Source organism: Hemiscyllium ocellatum, chromosome 44 (assembly GCF_020745735.1).
Source record: "Hemiscyllium ocellatum isolate sHemOce1 chromosome 44, sHemOce1.pat.X.cur, whole genome shotgun sequence".
NCBI classification, from domain to species: Eukaryota; Metazoa; Chordata; class Chondrichthyes; order Orectolobiformes; family Hemiscylliidae; genus Hemiscyllium; species Hemiscyllium ocellatum.
Window position 1 is genome coordinate 1,120,099 of NC_083444.1, and position 17,500 is coordinate 1,137,598.

The following is a 17,500-nucleotide window of genomic DNA, read 5'->3' on the forward strand; positions in this document are numbered from 1 at the left end:
ACTCTCCCTCTCCCTCCCCTCACTCTCCCTGCCCCCCCTCACTCTCCCTCTCCCTCCCCTCACTCTTCCTCTCCCCCCCTCACTCTTCCTCTCCCCCCCTCACTCTCCCTGCCCCCTCCTCACTCTCCCACTCCCCTCCTCATTCTCCCTGACCCTCCCCCTCACTCTCCCTGCCCCCCCTCACTCTCCCTCTCCCCCCCTCACTCTCCCTCTCCCCCCCTCACTCTCCCTCTCCCCCCCTCACTCTCCCTCTCCCCCTCACTCTCCCTCTCCCCCCCTCACTCTCCCTGCCCCCTGGCTGAGTGAAGGCAGGCTTTAAGGACAGATGTGTCGTTCTGATCTGTGCCCACCTCCCCTCGAGAGGGATTGGAGTTGACGTTCCCAGGCAGGACACCATCTTCTCCCTCCGAGGACCACACCTTGTCATTCTGCGTTCATCCCTCTGCCTGTCATCGAGTCACCCAGCACAGAAACACGGTCCCACAATCCCAAACTAAACCATTCCCACCCTGCCTACTCCTGGCCCATCTCCCTCCAAACCTTCCCTATTCCTGTCCTTATCCAAATGCCCCTTTGACGTTGTAACTGTCCCCACACCCACCACTTCCTCAGGATGTATATTCCACACACAAACCACCTTCTGTATAAAAATGTTACCCCTCGTATTTATTTAAATCTCTCCCACACTGTAAACCTGTGTCCCCTCATCTTGAAATCCCCACCCCAAGGAAAAGACTTTGCCTATCCATGTTCCTCATGATTTTATAAACCTCTATAAGATCACCCCTCAGCCTCTGACGTTCCAGGGAAAACAGCCGCAGCCTGTTCAGCCTCTCCCTGTAGCTCAGACCCTCCAACCCTGGCAACATCCTTGTAAATCTTTTCTGAACCCTTTCCAATTTAATAATACCTCCCTATAACAGGAACACCAGACTGGGCACCGTTCTCCAGAACAGGCCTCACCGGTGTCCTGTACAACCCCAACATAACGTCCCAACTCCTTTACTCAAAGATCTGAGCAATGAAGGCAAGGGTCCTAAACCCCTCCTTAACCTCACCCCCCCCCCCCCACCTCAACTACCTGTGATTAACTTTCAGTGAATATGGAGGAGAAAGTGAGGACTGCAGATGTTGGAGATCAGAGCTGAAAATGTGTTGCTGGAAAAGCACAGCAGGTCAGGCAGCATCCAAGGAGCAGGAGAGTCGACGTTTCCTGAAGAAAGGTTTATGCCCGAAACGTTGAATTTCCTGTTCCTTGGATGCTGCCTGACCTGCTACGTTTTTCCAGCAACACATTTTCAGTGAATATATACCTGAACCCCCGAGGGCTCTGTGCTCGACAACTCTCCCCAGGGCCCAACCGGTAACTGTAAAACTCCTGGCCCCTGTGTTTTCCCAAAATGCAGCACCTCGCATTTCTCCAAATTAAACTCCATCTGCCACTCCTCGGCCCATTGGCCCCTCTGATCACGATCCCTTGATAATCTCAGATATCCATCTTCGCTGTCCAGTCCACCACCATTCCTGGTGACATCCACAAACTGACAAACCATGCCTCTGATATTCTGCTCCAAAGTGACACGGAGCAGTGACCCATCGCTGGTCACACCCCGTCTTCAGCACTGACTCAATCATTTCACCACTCCCCAAACCAGGGAAATCCCACTGTGTTCCAGTTGCTGCCTATTGGATTTCCGGATTGGGACCCAGAGATTCTGTCTGAGACACACCCTCAGGGGTTTGTACTGAAACACCAACTGTAACTTAGCAGGATGTTCCCAAAGGCCTATGTTCCTGATGAATCCCGAAATGTCGGCGTTCCTGATCCTCGGATGCTGCCAGACCTGCTGCGCTTTTCCAGCATCACTCTGACGTAGACTGTAATCTCTAGAATCTGCAGTGCCCAGCTCCGCCAGGATGTCCCCAAACCCTGCCGTCCCTCACACCACCGTCTCCCGCCCCATACCCCCCAACAGTGCAAGAAGGCAGCTCAGCAGCACCCTCTCAGAGGCAACTAGGGACGGGCAATAATGGGTGGGCCCACATCCCATCACAGAATACAAGACTACATAGAAACGATAGGAAACTTAACAGCGAAACATGGGAGGAAATAGTCAGGGTGGGCAGTCAGCTTTAACAAGGCAACAGAGAGAGACACACAGAGAGACAGAGAGAGACAGACAGAGACAGAGACAGACAGAGAGAGTCAGTGAGAGAGATAGAGACAAAGAGACAGAGACAGTGAGAAAGACAGACAGTGAGAGAGAGAGAGAGAGACTGTGACAGAGACAGTGAGACACAGAGACAGTGAGAGAGAGAGACGGTGAGAGACAGTGAGGGAGAGACAGAGACAGAGACAAAGAGAGACAGACAGACAGAGACACAGAGAGAGACGGGAGTATTTAGGGAGATAGTCCCAGAGCTCAGGGCTCAGGAAACTGAAGGCACTTCCATCAATGGGGGAGCGATGGGAATCGGGAATGGTCAAGAGGCTGGAATTGGAGGGGGTTACAGAGATAGGGAGGGGGTGTAGGGGCTGGAGGGGGTTACAGAGATAGGGAGGGGGTGTAGGGGCTGCAGGGGGTTACAGAGATAGGGAGGGGGTGTAGGGGCTGGAGGGGGTTACAGAGATAGGGAGGGGGTGTAGGGGCTGCAGGGGGTTACAGAGATAGGGAGGGGGTGTACGGGCCACAATATCTGGGTAATATCCAGGCTGTGGAAGCAAGTCCCCCATCTCTTCATCCACCCGCACTCCCTGAAGAGAGAGATTCCTGCCGAAATCCTGCTGGGATTTCTCAGTGACGCTCCTGTTAATGATGGCCCAGGGCTGTGCCATCTGTCCGTCTGTCTGTCTGTCTGTCCGTCTGTCTGACAGTGTGTGACATTTCCTGTCCACCTTGCCTGCGGTTTTATGTTGTGGATCGCCCCCCTTCCCGATCCCTCATGATCTGAAGGGATCCTGGGATCTGTTGCCCCGTCCGTTTAGATGCTGGAATCCACGATGATGTCTGAGGGTTATTCCGAATCCCAACTTCAGAACCATCGTCCCCAGTGTCCCTTGGGATGAGGCAGTGTTTCTGGACAGAGACAGGGAGATTACAGGCAGCGTGACCCAGGAGAGCGGAGACAGGGATAGAGCCCTGACTCCATCTCACCCTGGGGTCACTCGAAGCATGACGCTCTGTCACACGCCCTGAGAGCGGTGCTTGTGGAATGCAGTTTATTGTCACAAATACCTGCTGGAGACTTCAATATCAGCCAGAGCTTCTCATCAACACAGAAGGAGATCAGAATTCCTCACCGGATTAACTCCCAGCTGGAGGTGAAATCCGAGCAGCGAGATAGAGAGGGTGAGCCGTGAAGGGTGAGGGACGGGCGAGGGTTAGGAGCAGTGGGAAGGCAGGGAAATCGAGGAGGGAGTGGGCGTGGGGCTCTCTCACACCTGGCCATCGGGACCAGGCGGCCTGTTCCAAACGGCTCTCTCTGGAACAGTCAGTGTCAGCCGTCACTCCAGCACACCCCGGAATGATTGTCCCGAGCTCGGGCACTGAGGGTACTGCTCGGGGGGAGAACCCATGTTTCACATCACCCCCTCCACCCCCACCCCCCCCTCCCGGGTTCACAGCCAGCACAGGGGAACAGGAACTGAACTGGCCGTGATACTCACTGCCCCAGCCATCTACTCCGGGAGAGAAGGGTCATCGCTTACCCCACACCCAGACACTCCCTGGGGTACAGTACCCCACACACACCCCCCCCACACACACACACCCCCCACACACACACACCCCCCACACACACACAGACACAGACACTCCCTGGGGTACAGTACCCTCCCACTCACACACACAGACACAGACACACACCCCACACACACCACACACACACACTCCCTGGGGTACAGTACCCACCCCCCCTCACACACACACACCCACCCACCCTCACACACAGACACTCCCTGGGGTACAGTTCCACACACAGACACACACACAATGACTCTCAGTGGGGGACAGTTCCCTTCTTCCCCCCCCCCCCCCCATCACACACACACACACACACACAGACACACAGACCCACACTGGGGGACAGTCCGCCCCCCCCCATCACACACACACAGACCCACACTGGGGGACAGTCCGCCCCCCCCCATCACACACACACACACACACAGACACACAGACCCTCACTGGGGGACAGTCCACATACATCCCCAATAGATTCTCTGTGTACCAGTGTTGGGGGAGTGAGGGTGACAGTGGTACCAGGGGGTGTAGAGTGAGGGTGGGACTGGGGGTGGTGAGGGGTGGGGACTGAGGGTGTATTGTACTGGGGGGACGAGACAGGGTGGTATGTGGGGGGAGGAAGTGGGTGGGTGTTGAGGTGGGGAGTGAGGGTGAGGGTGTGGGTGGGGAGTGAGGGTGGTACTAGGGGGGTGAGTGAGGGTGTTTGTGGGGGCGGGGTGGTGTTGGGGACGTTCGGCCCGTCTCAGTCCTGATGTTGTGTCCATTCCCTCTGACAGCCACGTCCGAGGGGAGTGCGGAGGGCCTCGAGAACAGACAGGGAGGGGCCTGCTCCACCAAAAACATGAAGGTCACCCTCAAGGTCGGTCAAGGTAGGTCCCACCCCCCCACCCCCCCACACCCCCACATCCCCACATCCCCACACCCACCCACACCCACACCCCCACGCCAACGGGATCCCATCCCCCCACCCCTCGGGAATCCCCCCTCCCCCCAATCTGTCACCGAGACCATTACATACTCTCCCCCTACTCCCTGGGTGAGAGTGAGGGGGGGTTCTGAACCCTCCGGCTTTCACAGGAAGTGACCACCTCCCTCTGCCTTTGTCTATTCCCCAGACACGTCCTGTCCCACATCGAGCCAACAGTGCAGCCCAAGTGCCCACTCCCTCAGCACTGACCCTCCGACAGTGCCCACTCCCTCAGCACTGACCCTCCGACAGTGCCCACTCCCTCAGCACTGACCCTCCGACAGTGCGGCACTCCCTCAGCACTGACCCTCCGACAGTGCCCACTCCCTCAGCACTGACCCTCCGACAGTGCGGCACTCCCTCAGCACTGACCCTCCGACAGTGCCCACTCCCTCAGCACTGACCCTCCGACAGTGCCCGCTCCCTCAGCACTGACCCTCCGACAGTGCGGCGCTCCCTCAGCACTGACCCTCCGACAGTGCGGCGCTCCCTCAGCACTGACCCTCCGACAGTGCGGCGCTCCCTCAGCACTGACCCTCCGACAGTGCGGCGCTCCCTCAGCACTGACCCTCCGACAGTGCCCACTCCCTCAGTACTGACCCTCCGACAGTGCCCACTCCCTCAGCACTGACCCTCCGACAGTGCGGCACTCCCTCAGCACTGACCCTCCGACAGTGCCCACTCCCTCAGTACTGACCCTCCGACAGTGCGGCGCTCCCTCAGCACTGACCCTCCGACAGTGCCCACTCCCTCAGCACTGACCCTCCGACAGTGCCCACTCCCTCAGCGCTGACCCTCCGACAGTGCCCACTCCCTCAGCGCTGACCCTCTGACGGTGCCCACTCCCTCAGCACTGACTCTCCGACAGTGCGGCACTCCCTCAGCACTGACCCTCCGACAGTGCCCACTCCCTCAGCACTGACTCTCCGACAGTGCCCACTCCCTCAGCACTGACCCTCCGACAGTGCCCACTCCCTCAGCACTGACCATGAGGGCTGGGTTTGATTGTGTGTGACAGTGTTTTGGTAATTTCTGTGGGAATTGGCTGTGGACTGTTTGATGCTCTTTGTCAGTCAGAATCATACTCATCCCTATCTCTGTAACCCCCTCCAGCCCCTACACCCCCTCCCTATCTCTGTAACCCCCTCCAGCCCCTACACCCCCTCCCTATCTGAAAAGGTGCAATGTGAATGGTTGTGGTTGTTGTTGTTGTTGTTGTTGTTGTTGTTGTTGTTGTTGTTGTTGTTGTTGTCTCACACATGGACAGACTGTCCCAGTGAGGGAGGAAGCTGATTGGAGCAGATCATCCTCACCGCCACCACCACCCCACCCCCCCACGTCCCCTGACCCTCACACTCCCCACCCCTCACCCCACCATCACCCTCACTCCACCCTCACCCTCACTCCACCCTTACCCTCACCCATTCACACTCCGCCCTCATCCTGACTCCGCCCTCACCCTGACTCCACCCTCACCCTCACCTCTCCCTCGCTCCACCCTCCCCCTCACTCCACCCTCACCCTCACCCTCACTCCACACTCACCCTCACCCTCACACTCACACTCTCCATCTCTCCCACCCTCTGTGTCTCCCTCATCCTCTCCCATACCCACACCCTCACCCACCACCCTCACTTCAGCCACTCCCATCCCTTCGCCCTCGCCCTCTCCCTCAGCCTCACCCTCACTCTCACCCTCACCCTCACCCACCACCCTCACCTCTCCCTCACTCCAACCACTCCCATCCCTTCACCCTAACCCTCACCCTCCCATTCCCCACCCTTCACCCCATTCCCAACCTCTCAACGATTCCCCGTGTCACAGAAACCCCTCCCTGAAGTCAAATTAATAATTTCTGTCTCTCAACCCCCCGGCCCCCACTCTCTCTCTCTCTCCCTCTCTCTCTGTCCCACTCTCTGTCGGTCTCTCTCTCTCTCTGTCTCTCTCTCTCCCTCTGTGTGTGTGTGTGTGTGTGTCTCTCTCTCTCTGTCCCTCTCTCTGTCCCTCTCTCTGTCCCTCTCTCTGTCCCTCTCTCTGTCCCTCTCTCTGTCCCTCTCCCTGTCTCTGTCTCTCTCTCTCTCTCTCTGTCCCTCTCTCTTTCTTTCCCTCTCTCTGTCTCTCTCTGTCCCTCTCTCTCTCTCTCTCTCTCTTTCCCTCTCTCTCTCTCTATCTGTCTGTCTCTTTCTCTGTACTTCACCCCCCCTCCCCTCCTCCCCAACCCCCACCCTCCGGTGTAGATCCGAACGCCCCTCCCCGGCCGTCAGGTGAAGGTGACCGTCTGGATTCTGGACAGAATCACGGCCTGGACTCCACTGTCAGACTGGAACACGGAAACTCGTCAGGTACGGGACCCCCCCCCGTCCCCCTCCCCACGCGTTCCCCATCTCTCCCACCACCACTCCCCTCCACCCCGGTTACTCCTGCCCCTTCAGAATGAGGGTCCCCCGTTAGAATCCGAGTGTCCGGTCACTCTGTCCCTAGTGGGAGCACTGTGACTGTGACACCCTCCCTCTGGGGCGAGGGGAGTCCGGGAAGGTGCGGCGTCTGGGAGGGGTCTCTCCCCAGGAGCCGGGAGGTGAAGGGGAGATTGAACCCAGACGTCTGTACCCCGGGGGGGGGGCAGGAACCAGAGGGACCCCGATTGGAGGGAGGTCAAGGTGGGGGAGGGGGTGTTGAAGAGAGGGGGTCATTGTCACTCCCTGACAAGGTGGGGGAGGGGGGGTTTGGAGAGGGGGGGGTTATTGTCACTCCCTGACACGGTGGGGGAGGGGGGGTTTGGAGAGGGGGGTGTTATTGTCACTCCCTGACACGGTGGAGGAGGGGGGGTTTGGAGAGGGGGGGTTATTGTCACTCCCTGACAAGGTGGGGGAGGGGGGGTTTGGAGAGGGGGGGTTATTGTCTCTCCCTGACAAGGTTTGGACTTTGGGAATATTTGAGGGTCACTGATGGAAAGAGAGAGGAGGATTCACTGGGACTCGTCCAACGTCAGGTTTTTAGCTCAGTCAAAGCAGGGGCTGCTTTGTCCCTGGATGGTGTTGAGCTTCTTGAGTGTTGTTGGAGCTGCCCCCATCCAGGGGCAAGTGGGGAGTATTCCCTCCCCCTCCTGACCTGTGCCTTGTAGATGGTGGGACAGGCTTTGGGGGGAGTCAGGAGGGGAGTTACTCGCTGCAGGATTCCCAGCCCCTGCCCTGCTCCTGTAGACACTGAGTTGCTGTGGGGAGTCCAGTTGAGTTTCTGGTCAATGGTAACCCCCAGGATGTTGATAGTGGGGGATTCAGTGATGGGAACACCATTGAATGTCAAGGGGGTGGTGGTGAGATTGTCTCCTGTAGGAGATGATCACAGCCTGGGATTTATGTGGGGTGAAGGTATAAGGTAGGTGAACTTGCAGCGTGGGTTGGTACCTGGGACTTCGATGTTGTGGCCATTACAGAGACGTGGGTAGAACAGGGACAAGAATGGCTGTTGCACGTTCCAGGGTTCAAATGTTTTAGTAGGATCAGACATGGGGGTAAAAAAGGGGGAGGCGTGGCATTACTTGTCAAAGACAGTATCACAGCAGTGGAATGGACGATGGAAGAGGACTTGCCATCTGAGGTAGTTTGGGCTGAGGTTAGAAATAGGAAAGGTGAGGTCACCCTGTTAGGTGTTTTCTACAGGCCTCCTAATAGTCCTAGAGAAGTAGAGGATAATATTGCGAGGATGATTCAGGAAAAGAGTGAAGGTAGCAGGGTGGTTGTTATGGGGGACTTTAACTTCCCAGATATTGACTGGGAGAGCTATAGCTCGAGTTCATTAGATGGGTCGGTGTTTGTACAATGTGTGCAGGAGGGTTTCCTGACACAATATGTCGACAGGCCAACAAGAGGGGAGGCTATATTGGATTTGGTTCTAGGTAATGAACCAGGCCAGGTGTTAGACTTGGAGGTAGGTGAGCACTTCGGGGACAGTGACCACAACTCGGTGACTTTTACTTTAGTGATGGAGAGGGATAATCGTGTGCCGCAGGGCAAGAGCTATAGCTGGGGGCAGGGAAATTATGATGCAGTGAGGCATGACTTAGGATGTGTGGATTGGAAAAACAGGCTTCAAGAGAAGAACACTAATGAGATGTGGGGAGTGTTCAAGGAGCAGCTACTGCGTGTCCTCGATAGGTATGTACCAGTCAGGCATGGTGTAAAGGGCCTTGTGAGGCAGCCGTGGTTTAGTAAGGAATTGGAGTCCCTTGTGAAAGGGAAGAAGGCGGCATATGTAAAGATGAGGCGTGAAGGTTCAGTAGAGGCGATTGAGAGTTATAAGGTAGTCAGGAAGGAGCTAAAGAGGGAGCTAAGAGAAGCGAGAAGGGGACATGAAAAGTCTTTAGCTGGTAGGATTAGGGAAAACCCAAAGGCTTTCTATAGGTATGTCAAGAATAAAAGGATGACTAGGGTAGGTATCGGTCCAGTCAAGGATAGTAGTGGGAAGTTGTGTGTGGAGGCGGAGGAGATTGGAGAGACATTAAATCAGTACTTTTCATCAGTATTCACTCAGGAACAGGACACTGTTGCTGATGTGAATATGGAATCACAAATAATTAGAATGGATGCCCTGGAAATATGCAGGGAAGAGGTTTTGGGAATATTGGAAAGGATGAATATAGATAAGTCTCCTGGGCCTGATGGCATTTACCCCAGGATCCTATGGGAAGCTAGGGAGGAGATAGCAGAGCCATTGGCCTGGATTTTTATGTCGTCGTTGTCAACAGGAATAGTACCAGAGGACTGGAGGATAGCGAATGTGGTCCCGTTGTTCAAGAAAGGGAGTAGGGATAGCCCTAGCAACTATAGGCCAGTGAGTCTGACTTCAGTGGTGGGCAAAGTCTTAGAGAGAATGGTAAGGGATAAGATTTATGAACATCTGGGTAGGAATAACGTGATCAGGGATAGCCAGCATGGTTTTGTGAAGGGCAGGTCGTGCCTCACAAACCTTATTGAGTTCTTTGAGAAGGTGACCAAGGAAGTGGATGAGGGTAAAGCAGTAGATGTTGTGTATATGGATTTTAGTAAGGCGTTCGATAAGGTTCCCCATGGTAGGCTAATGCTAAAACTTCGGAGGTATGGCATTGAGGATACATTAGAGGTTTGGATTAGGAATTGGCTGGCTGGAAGGAGACAGAGGGTAGTAGTTGATGGATTATGTTCATCTTGGAGCGCAGTTACTAGCGGTGTACCACAAGGATCTGTTTTGGGACCATTGCTTTTTGTTATCTTTATAAATGATCTAGAGGAAGGACTTGAAAGCTGGGTAAGCAAGTTTGCGGATGACACGAAAGTCGGTGGAGTTGTGGATAGTGAGGAAGGAAGTGGTAGGTTACAGCGGGATATAGATAAGTTGCAGAGCTGGGCGGAAATGTGGCAAATGGAATTCAATGTAGCTAAGTGCGAAGTCGTTCACTTTGGTAGGAATAACAAGATGATGGATTACTGGGCTAATGGTAGGCTACTTGGTAGTGTGGATGAGCAGAGGGATCTTGGTGTCCATGTACACAGATCTCTGAAAGTTGCCACCCAGGTAAATAGTGCTGTGAGGAAGGCATATGGTGTACTGGGCTTTATTGGCAGAGGAATTGAGTTCCGGAGTCCTGAGGTCATGTTGCAGTTGTATAAGACTCTGGTGCGGCCTCATCTGGAGTATTGTGTGCAGTTTTGGTCGCCATACTATAGGAAGGATGTGGAAGCTATAGAACGAGTGCAGAGGAGGTTTACCAGGATGTTGCCTGGAATGGTAGGAAAATCTTATGAGGAAAGGCTGAGGCACTTGGGGCTGTTCTCATTGGAGAAGAGAAGGTTTAGGGGAGATCTGATAGAAGTATATAAGATGATTAGGGGTTTAGATAGGGTAGATACTAAGAACCTTTTACCGCTAATGGAGTCAGGTGTTACTAGGGGACATAGCTTTAAATTAAGGGGTGGTAGGTATAGGACCGATGTTAGGGGTAGATTCTTCACACAGCGGGTTGTGAGTTCATGGAATGCCCTGCCCGTATCAGTGGTGAACTCTCCTTCTTTATGGTCATTTAAGCGGGCATTGGATAGGCATTTGGAAGTTATTGGGCTAGTATAGGTTAGGTAGGATTCGGTCGGCGCAACATCGAGGGCCGAAGGGCCTGTACTGCGCTGTATCCTTCTATGTAACTTTCTATATCTATATGAATGTTACTTGCCCCTTGTCAGCCCAAGCCTGGATATTGTCCAGATCTTGCTGCATTTAAACTGCTTCAGTCTCTGAGGGAGCGGGGTGGATGGTGCTGAACACTGTGTAATCATCGGTGAGGATCCCCACTTCGGACCTTCTGATGGATGGAAGGTCATTGAGGAAGCAGCTGAAGGTGGTTGGGCTGAGGACACTCCCCTGAGGGACTCCTGCAGAGATGGCCTGGAGCTGAGGGGACTGACCCTCCAACCACCACAATGTCTGTCAACCCATTGCTGTTAACCTCATGTAGTGACAGGTCTGTCTGAGGTCGAACCGGGGAGATCAGGGGGTGGAGCAAGGTCCCAAAGGTGGGGGGGTGTAGAAAGTCCTGGCCAGACCCACCCCCCCAGCCTGAGGATCTGAGTTCAGTCCCCTGACCTCCTCACCGCCCACACCTCAGAGGGGGTTGGACACAAACCCACCTGAACGGTCTTGGAGCATTCCGAGGAGGAGGACATGGGGGGGTTTGGAACGTAAAGGGGCTGATGGTGATGCTGAAGAGGTTTGACGATGTGTGTGTGAGAGAGAGAGAGAGAGAGAGAGAAAAAACATTTTCTCTGTCAGGGCGGGGGACAGGGCAGTGGGGGTGCAGTCAGTACGGGGTGGGGGGGTGGGGAACGTACCTCACCATCCCAACTCAACCCATCACAGCCAGCGTTGACCACAAGGAGATCGGGGTCCTGGAGGAACCCCGCCAATCTTCGATGATACAGGAGCTGGGTTTGACCCCAGCTGGAGGGTCACTGTTTAGTTCTGGTCTCCTTCTCTCTTTCGAGAGAGAGAGAAATTATTGCCCCCCTGGGGGGAGGGAGAGGGGGCACATGGAAGGTTCCTGTTCCCAGGATGGTGGGACTGTCCCGTGGAGAGAGATCGGACAAACTGAGCCGGTGTTCCCTCCAGTTTCACAGAATGAGGGGTGTTTCCATCAAAACGGACATGACATGGACAGTGGATGCCCAGGTCAGCTGTTTCTCTGGGTCGGACATTTCCGGACAACCCCACGGGATGTCCCTGAGCTCCGTGATCAGGAGAGATCATTCTCCCCCGAGAATGTGGAAGCTGTGTCTATCTCAGGCAGAGATTTCTGATCACCATTGGTGGCCAGGGTCATGGAGATGGGATGGGGAAAAGGCATTGAATTGTTCAGTCAGCTACGATTATAGAGACGTACAGCAAGGAAACAGACCCTTCGGTCCAACACATCCATGCCGACCTGATATCCCAACCACGGTGGCTCAGCGGTTAGCAGTGCTGCCTCCCAGCACCAGGGTCCCAGGTTCGATTCCAACCTCAGGCGACTGTCTGTGTGGGGTTTGCACATTCTCCCTGTGTCTGCGTGGGTTTCCTCCCACAATCCGAAGATGTGCGGGTCAGGTGAATTGGCCATGCTAAATTGCCCGTGGTGTTAGGTGCATTAGTCAGAGGGAATGGGTCTGGGTGGGTTACTCTTCGGAGGGTCGGTATGGACTGGTTGGGCCGAAAGGCCTGTTTCCACTCTGTAGGGAATCTAATCTAATCTAGTCCCACCTGCCAGCACCCGGCCCATATCCCTCCAAACCCTTCCTATTCATATACCCATCCAGATGCCTCTTAAAGGTTGTAATTGTACCAGCCTCCACCACATCCTCTGGCAGCTCATTCCATACACATACCACCCTCTGGGTGGAAATGTTACCCTTCAGTGGGCAGGCTTGATGGACTGAATGGCCTCATCCTGTTACTGTTGTCAGTGAACAGTTCCTCAGATGTAGGGGGAGGGTGGAGGGAATGAGGGGGAATCCAGAACTCTGTCCCCCCCCCCCCCATAAACAGCACTGGGAGGGGGGATGCTGGGAGTGGCTCCTATTTCAAACGGCGATGGATGGATTTCTAATCAATGCAGGGGCTGAGGGGGCCGGAGAGCAAACAGATCAGACGGGGTTTCCACCCTGGATCCGAAACTTCCCAAACCGATAGAAGTGGGGTGGGAAAGGTGAACGGGGGGAGAGAGAGAGAGAGAGAGAAGGGGGGGGGGGGAGAGAGAAGGGGCAAGGAGGGAGGGGTGATGAGAGAGAGAGGGAAGTTGAAAAGAAAGCAGGAAATGTGAGAGACTGCGCAAAGGGAGAAAGCGAGATGGAGAGGGCAGGGGAGATCAGTGAACAGCACAGGACAGGAGAAGCTGGAGAGAGGAAGAGTTGGCAGACGGAGTTAATTATCTTTACGCAGGCAGTCTGTTGGTTTGGGGAGTTCTGTTATTTCAACAGTTAATCTTTGCTCAGCGATAGGTTAATTTACCTCCAACCTCAGTTCCTCATACCTGAGCCTGTGGGTTTCAAATTGGCCCTGTGAGGCCAGCCCCAGCTGAGGCCAGCCCTGTGAGGCCAGGCCCAGCTGAGGCCAGGCCCAGCTGAGGCCGTCCCGGTGAGGCCAGGCCCAGCTGAGGCCGTCCCGGTGAGGCCAGGCCCAGCTGAGGCCGTCCCGGTGAGGCCAGGCCCAGCTGAGGCCGTCCCGGTGAGGCCAGGCCCAGCTGAGGCCGTCCCGGTGAGGCCAGGCCCAGCTGAGGCCCTCCCGGTGAGGCCAGGCCCAGCTGAGGCCCTCCCGGTGAGGCCAGGCCCAGCTGAGGCCCTCCAGGTGAGGCCAGGCCCAGCTGAGACCCTCCCTGCTACAGGAAGGATATTATTAAACTGGAAAAGGCTCAGAAAAGTTTTCGAACGATGTTGCCAGGGTTGGAGGATCTGAGCTACAGGGAGAGGCTGAACAGACTGGGGCTGTTTTCCCTGGAGCGTCGGAGGCTGAGGGGGTGACCTTATAGAAGTTTACAAAATTATGAGAGTCATGGATAGGATAAATAGACAAAGTCTTTTCCCTGGTGTTGGGGAGTCCAGAACTAGAGGGACATAGGTTTAGGGTGAGAGGGGAAAGATATAAAAGAGACCTAAGGGACAACCTTTTCACCCAGAGGGTGGTACGTGTATGGAATGAGCTGCCAGAGGATGTGGTGGAGGCTGGTACAGGTACAGCATTTAAAAGGCACCTGGATGGGTATATGAATAGGAAGGGTTTGGAGGGATATGGGCCAGGCGCTGGCAGGTGGGACTAGATTGGGTTGGGATATCTGGTCAGCATGGACGGGTTGGACTGAAGGGTCTGTACATCTCTATGACTCAGTTTGTGTCCAATGTGCAGAGGAGGGTTTCCTGACACAGTATGTCGAAGGGCTGACAAGAGGTTAAGGCCACACTGGATCTGGTGCTTGGTAATGAACCAGGCCAGGTGTTTGATTTAATTGTAGGTGAGCACTTTGGAGAGAGTGACCGTAATTCAGTTATGTTTAGTTTAGCGATGGAAAGGGATAGGTTCATGCCATAGGTCAAGAGTTATCGATGGGGGAGGGGCAATTATAATGCGATTAGGCAGGAATTAGGATGCATAGAATGGGATAGCAAAATGCAGGGGATGGGGACAATGGAAATGTGGTTTAAGGAACAGATATTGTGTGTCCTTGATAGGTATGTCCCTGTCAGGCAGGGAGGAAGTGATAAGGTAAGGGAACTGTGGTTTACTACAGAAATTGTATCTCTTGTTTAGCAGGAGAAGGAGGCGTATGTGTTGATGAGGCAAGATGGTTCAGATGGAGAGTTACAGATCAGCTAGGAAGGATTTAAAGAGAGAGTTAAGCAGAGCAAAGAGAGGGCACGAGCAGTCTTTAGCAAATGGAATAAAGGAGAACCCTAAAGCTTTCGATAGGTATGTGAGGAATAAAAGGGTGATTGGGGTAGGAATAGGGCCAGTCAAAGACAGAAATGGGAGTTGAGTGTGGATCCTGTGGAGATCGGAGAGGTGCTAAACAAACATTTCTCATCGGTTTTCATTTGGAAAAGGAGAGTATTGTAGAGGAGAAGAATGAGGTATGAGATATTAGACTAGAAAGGATCGAGGTTGGTTACAAAGAGGTGTTCTCAAGTCTAGAAGGAGTGAAAGTAGACAAGTCCCCTGGGCCGGATGGGATCTATCCAAGGATTCTCTGGGAAGTGAGGGAGGAGATAGCTGAGCCTTTGGCTTTGATATTTTGAGTCGTCATTGTCTACAGATTTAGTACCTGAGGACTGGAGGATTGTAAATGCTGTGCCCTTGTTCAAGAAGGGCAGCAGAGATGACCCAGGGAATTATAGACCAGTGAGCCTTACTTCTGTTGTAGGGAAGGTTTTGGAAAGGATTATAAGAGATAAGATTTATAATCATCTAGCAAGCAACAATTTGATTTCAGATAGTCAACACGGTTTCGTCAAGGGTCGTGTCTCACAAACCTCGTTGAGTTTTTTGACAAGGTGACCAAGCTTGTAGATGAGGGTAGGGCAGTTGATGTGGTATACATGGACTTCAGTAAAGCCTTTGATAAGGTTCCACATGGTAGGCTGTTGGAAAAAATGCAGAGGTATGGAATTGAGGGTGATTTAGCAGTTTGAATTAGAAACTGGCTTTCTGACAGAAGGCAGCGAGTGGTGGTTGATGGAAAATATTCAGCCTGGAGTCCGGTTACTAGTGGTGTGCCACAAGGATCTGTTTTGGGACCACTGCTGTTTGTCATTTTTATAAATGACTGAGACGCAGACACAGGTGGATGGGTGAGTAAATTTGCAGACAACACTAAAGTCGGTGGAGTAGTGGACAGTGTGGGAGAATGTTACAGGTTGCAGGGGACTTGGCTAAACTGCAGAATTGGGCTGAGAGGTGGCAAATGGAGTTCAATGCAGCTAAATGTGAGGTGATGCACTTTGGGAAGGATAACAGGAAGGCAGAGTACTGGGCCAATGGGAAGATTCTTGGTAGTGTGGATGTGCAGAGGGATCTTGGGATCCATGTACATAGATCCCTAAGAGTTGCCGCCCAGGTGGATAGTGCTGTTAAGAAGGCACACGGTGTGTTAGGTTTCATAGGGAGAGGGAGTGAGTTCCGGAGCCCCAATATCATGCTGCAACTACACAAAACGCTAGTGCGGCCACACTTGGAATATTGTGTCCAGTTCTGGTCGCCCCATTACAGGAAGGATGCGGAAGCATTGGAAAAGGTGCAGAGATTTCCCAGGATGTTGCCTGGGCTGGAGGGAAGCTCTTCTGAGGAAAGGCTGAGAGACTTGGGTCTGTTCTCATTGGAAAGGAGGAGGCGAAGGGGGGATTTGATAGAGACATACAAGATGGTCAGAGGGTTAGATAGGGGAGACAGGGAGAGTCTTTTTCCTCGGATGATGATGTCAGCATTGGGATTGGAAATGGGGTTTAGGGTCAGGATTGGGAATGGGGTTTAGGGTCAGGATTAGGGATGGGGTTTAGGGTCAGGATTGGGGATGGGATTTGGGATCAGGATTGGGGATGGGGATTAGGGTCGGGATTGGGGATAGGGTTTGGGGTCAGGATTGGGGATGGGGTTTAGGGTCGGAATTGGGGATGGGGTTTGGGGTCGGGATTGGGGATGGGGTTTAGGGTCGGGATTGGGGATGGGGATTGGGGTCGGGATTGGGGATGGGGTTTGGGGTCGGGATTGGGGATGGGGTTTAGGGTCAGGATTGGGGATGGGGTTTAGGATCAGGATTGGGGATGGGGTTTAGGATCAGGATTGAGGATGGTGATTAGGGTCGGGATTGGAGATGAGGTTTAGGGTCGGAATTGGGGATGGGGATTAGGGTCAGGATTGGGAATGGGGTTTAGGGTCGGGATTGGAGATGGGGTTTGAGATTGGGAATGGGGTTTAGGGTCAGGATTAGGGATGGGGTTTAGGGTAAGGATTGGGGATGGGGTTTAGGGTCGGGATTAGGGATGGGGTTTAGGGTCAGGATTAGGGATGGGGTTTAGGGTCAGGATTGGGGATGGGGTTTAGGGTCGGGATTGGGGATGGGGATTAGGGTCAGGATTAGGGATGGGGTTTAGGGTCAGGATTAGGGATGGGGTTTAGGGTCAGGATTGGGGATGGGGTTTAGGATCGGGATTGGGGATGGGGTTTGGGATTGGGGATTGGGTTTGTGATTTGGAATGGGGTTTAGGGTCGTGATTGGGAATGGGGTTTAGGGTTTGGACGAAGTATCATGTTTCAGGCTGTGGATCCCCCAGTCGCTGGGCCGGGATGGGACAGGAGGCAGATCAATGCTGCTGTGCTGTTAATGGCGGTCCTCCCTTCCCTCTCCGCAGTGTTGGTTGCCAACTCCAGTGATCTGGACGACCAGGAGCACAGTGCGGTGCCCACCTCCAACATCCCGCTGATTGCCGGAGTGGCTGGTGGGATTGTGTTCTTGTTGCTGGTCTCCGGGACCGTTGTGGCCGTGCTGTGTTACCGACGGCGGCGATCGAAACCGGCTGAGGGGCATCGGCCGTCCCTCCACCTCAGCACCCTGACCAGCCCCAAACGGGGCACGGCCAGCAACAACAATGGGTCAGGCTCCGAGCCCAGCGACATCATCATCCCCCTCAGGACTTCCGACAGCAGCTTCTGCCCTCACTACGAGAAGGTGAGCGGTGACTACGGCCATCCTGTCTACATCGTCCAAGAGCTGCCACCTCAGAGCCCCGCCAACATTTACTACAAG

The 17,500-nt window shown here is 54.2% G+C and overlaps 1 protein-coding gene across 1 annotated transcript in view; it reads left to right on the top strand.

Annotated features, from left to right (window-relative positions):
- Nucleotides 1-17,500, top strand: part of efnb3b (ephrin-B3b) — a 60,729-nt gene that overhangs the window by 43,210 nt on the left and 19 nt on the right. The window contains exons 3-5 of the mRNA XM_060854564.1: nt 4,520-4,612; nt 6,948-7,052; nt 17,106-17,500. The exon at nt 17,106-17,500 is cut by the window's right edge and continues 19 nt beyond it. Of these exons, the coding sequence (XP_060710547.1) occupies nt 4,520-4,612; nt 6,948-7,052; nt 17,106-17,500 (593 nt within the window). The remainder of the gene's footprint in view (nt 1-4,519; nt 4,613-6,947; nt 7,053-17,105) is intronic.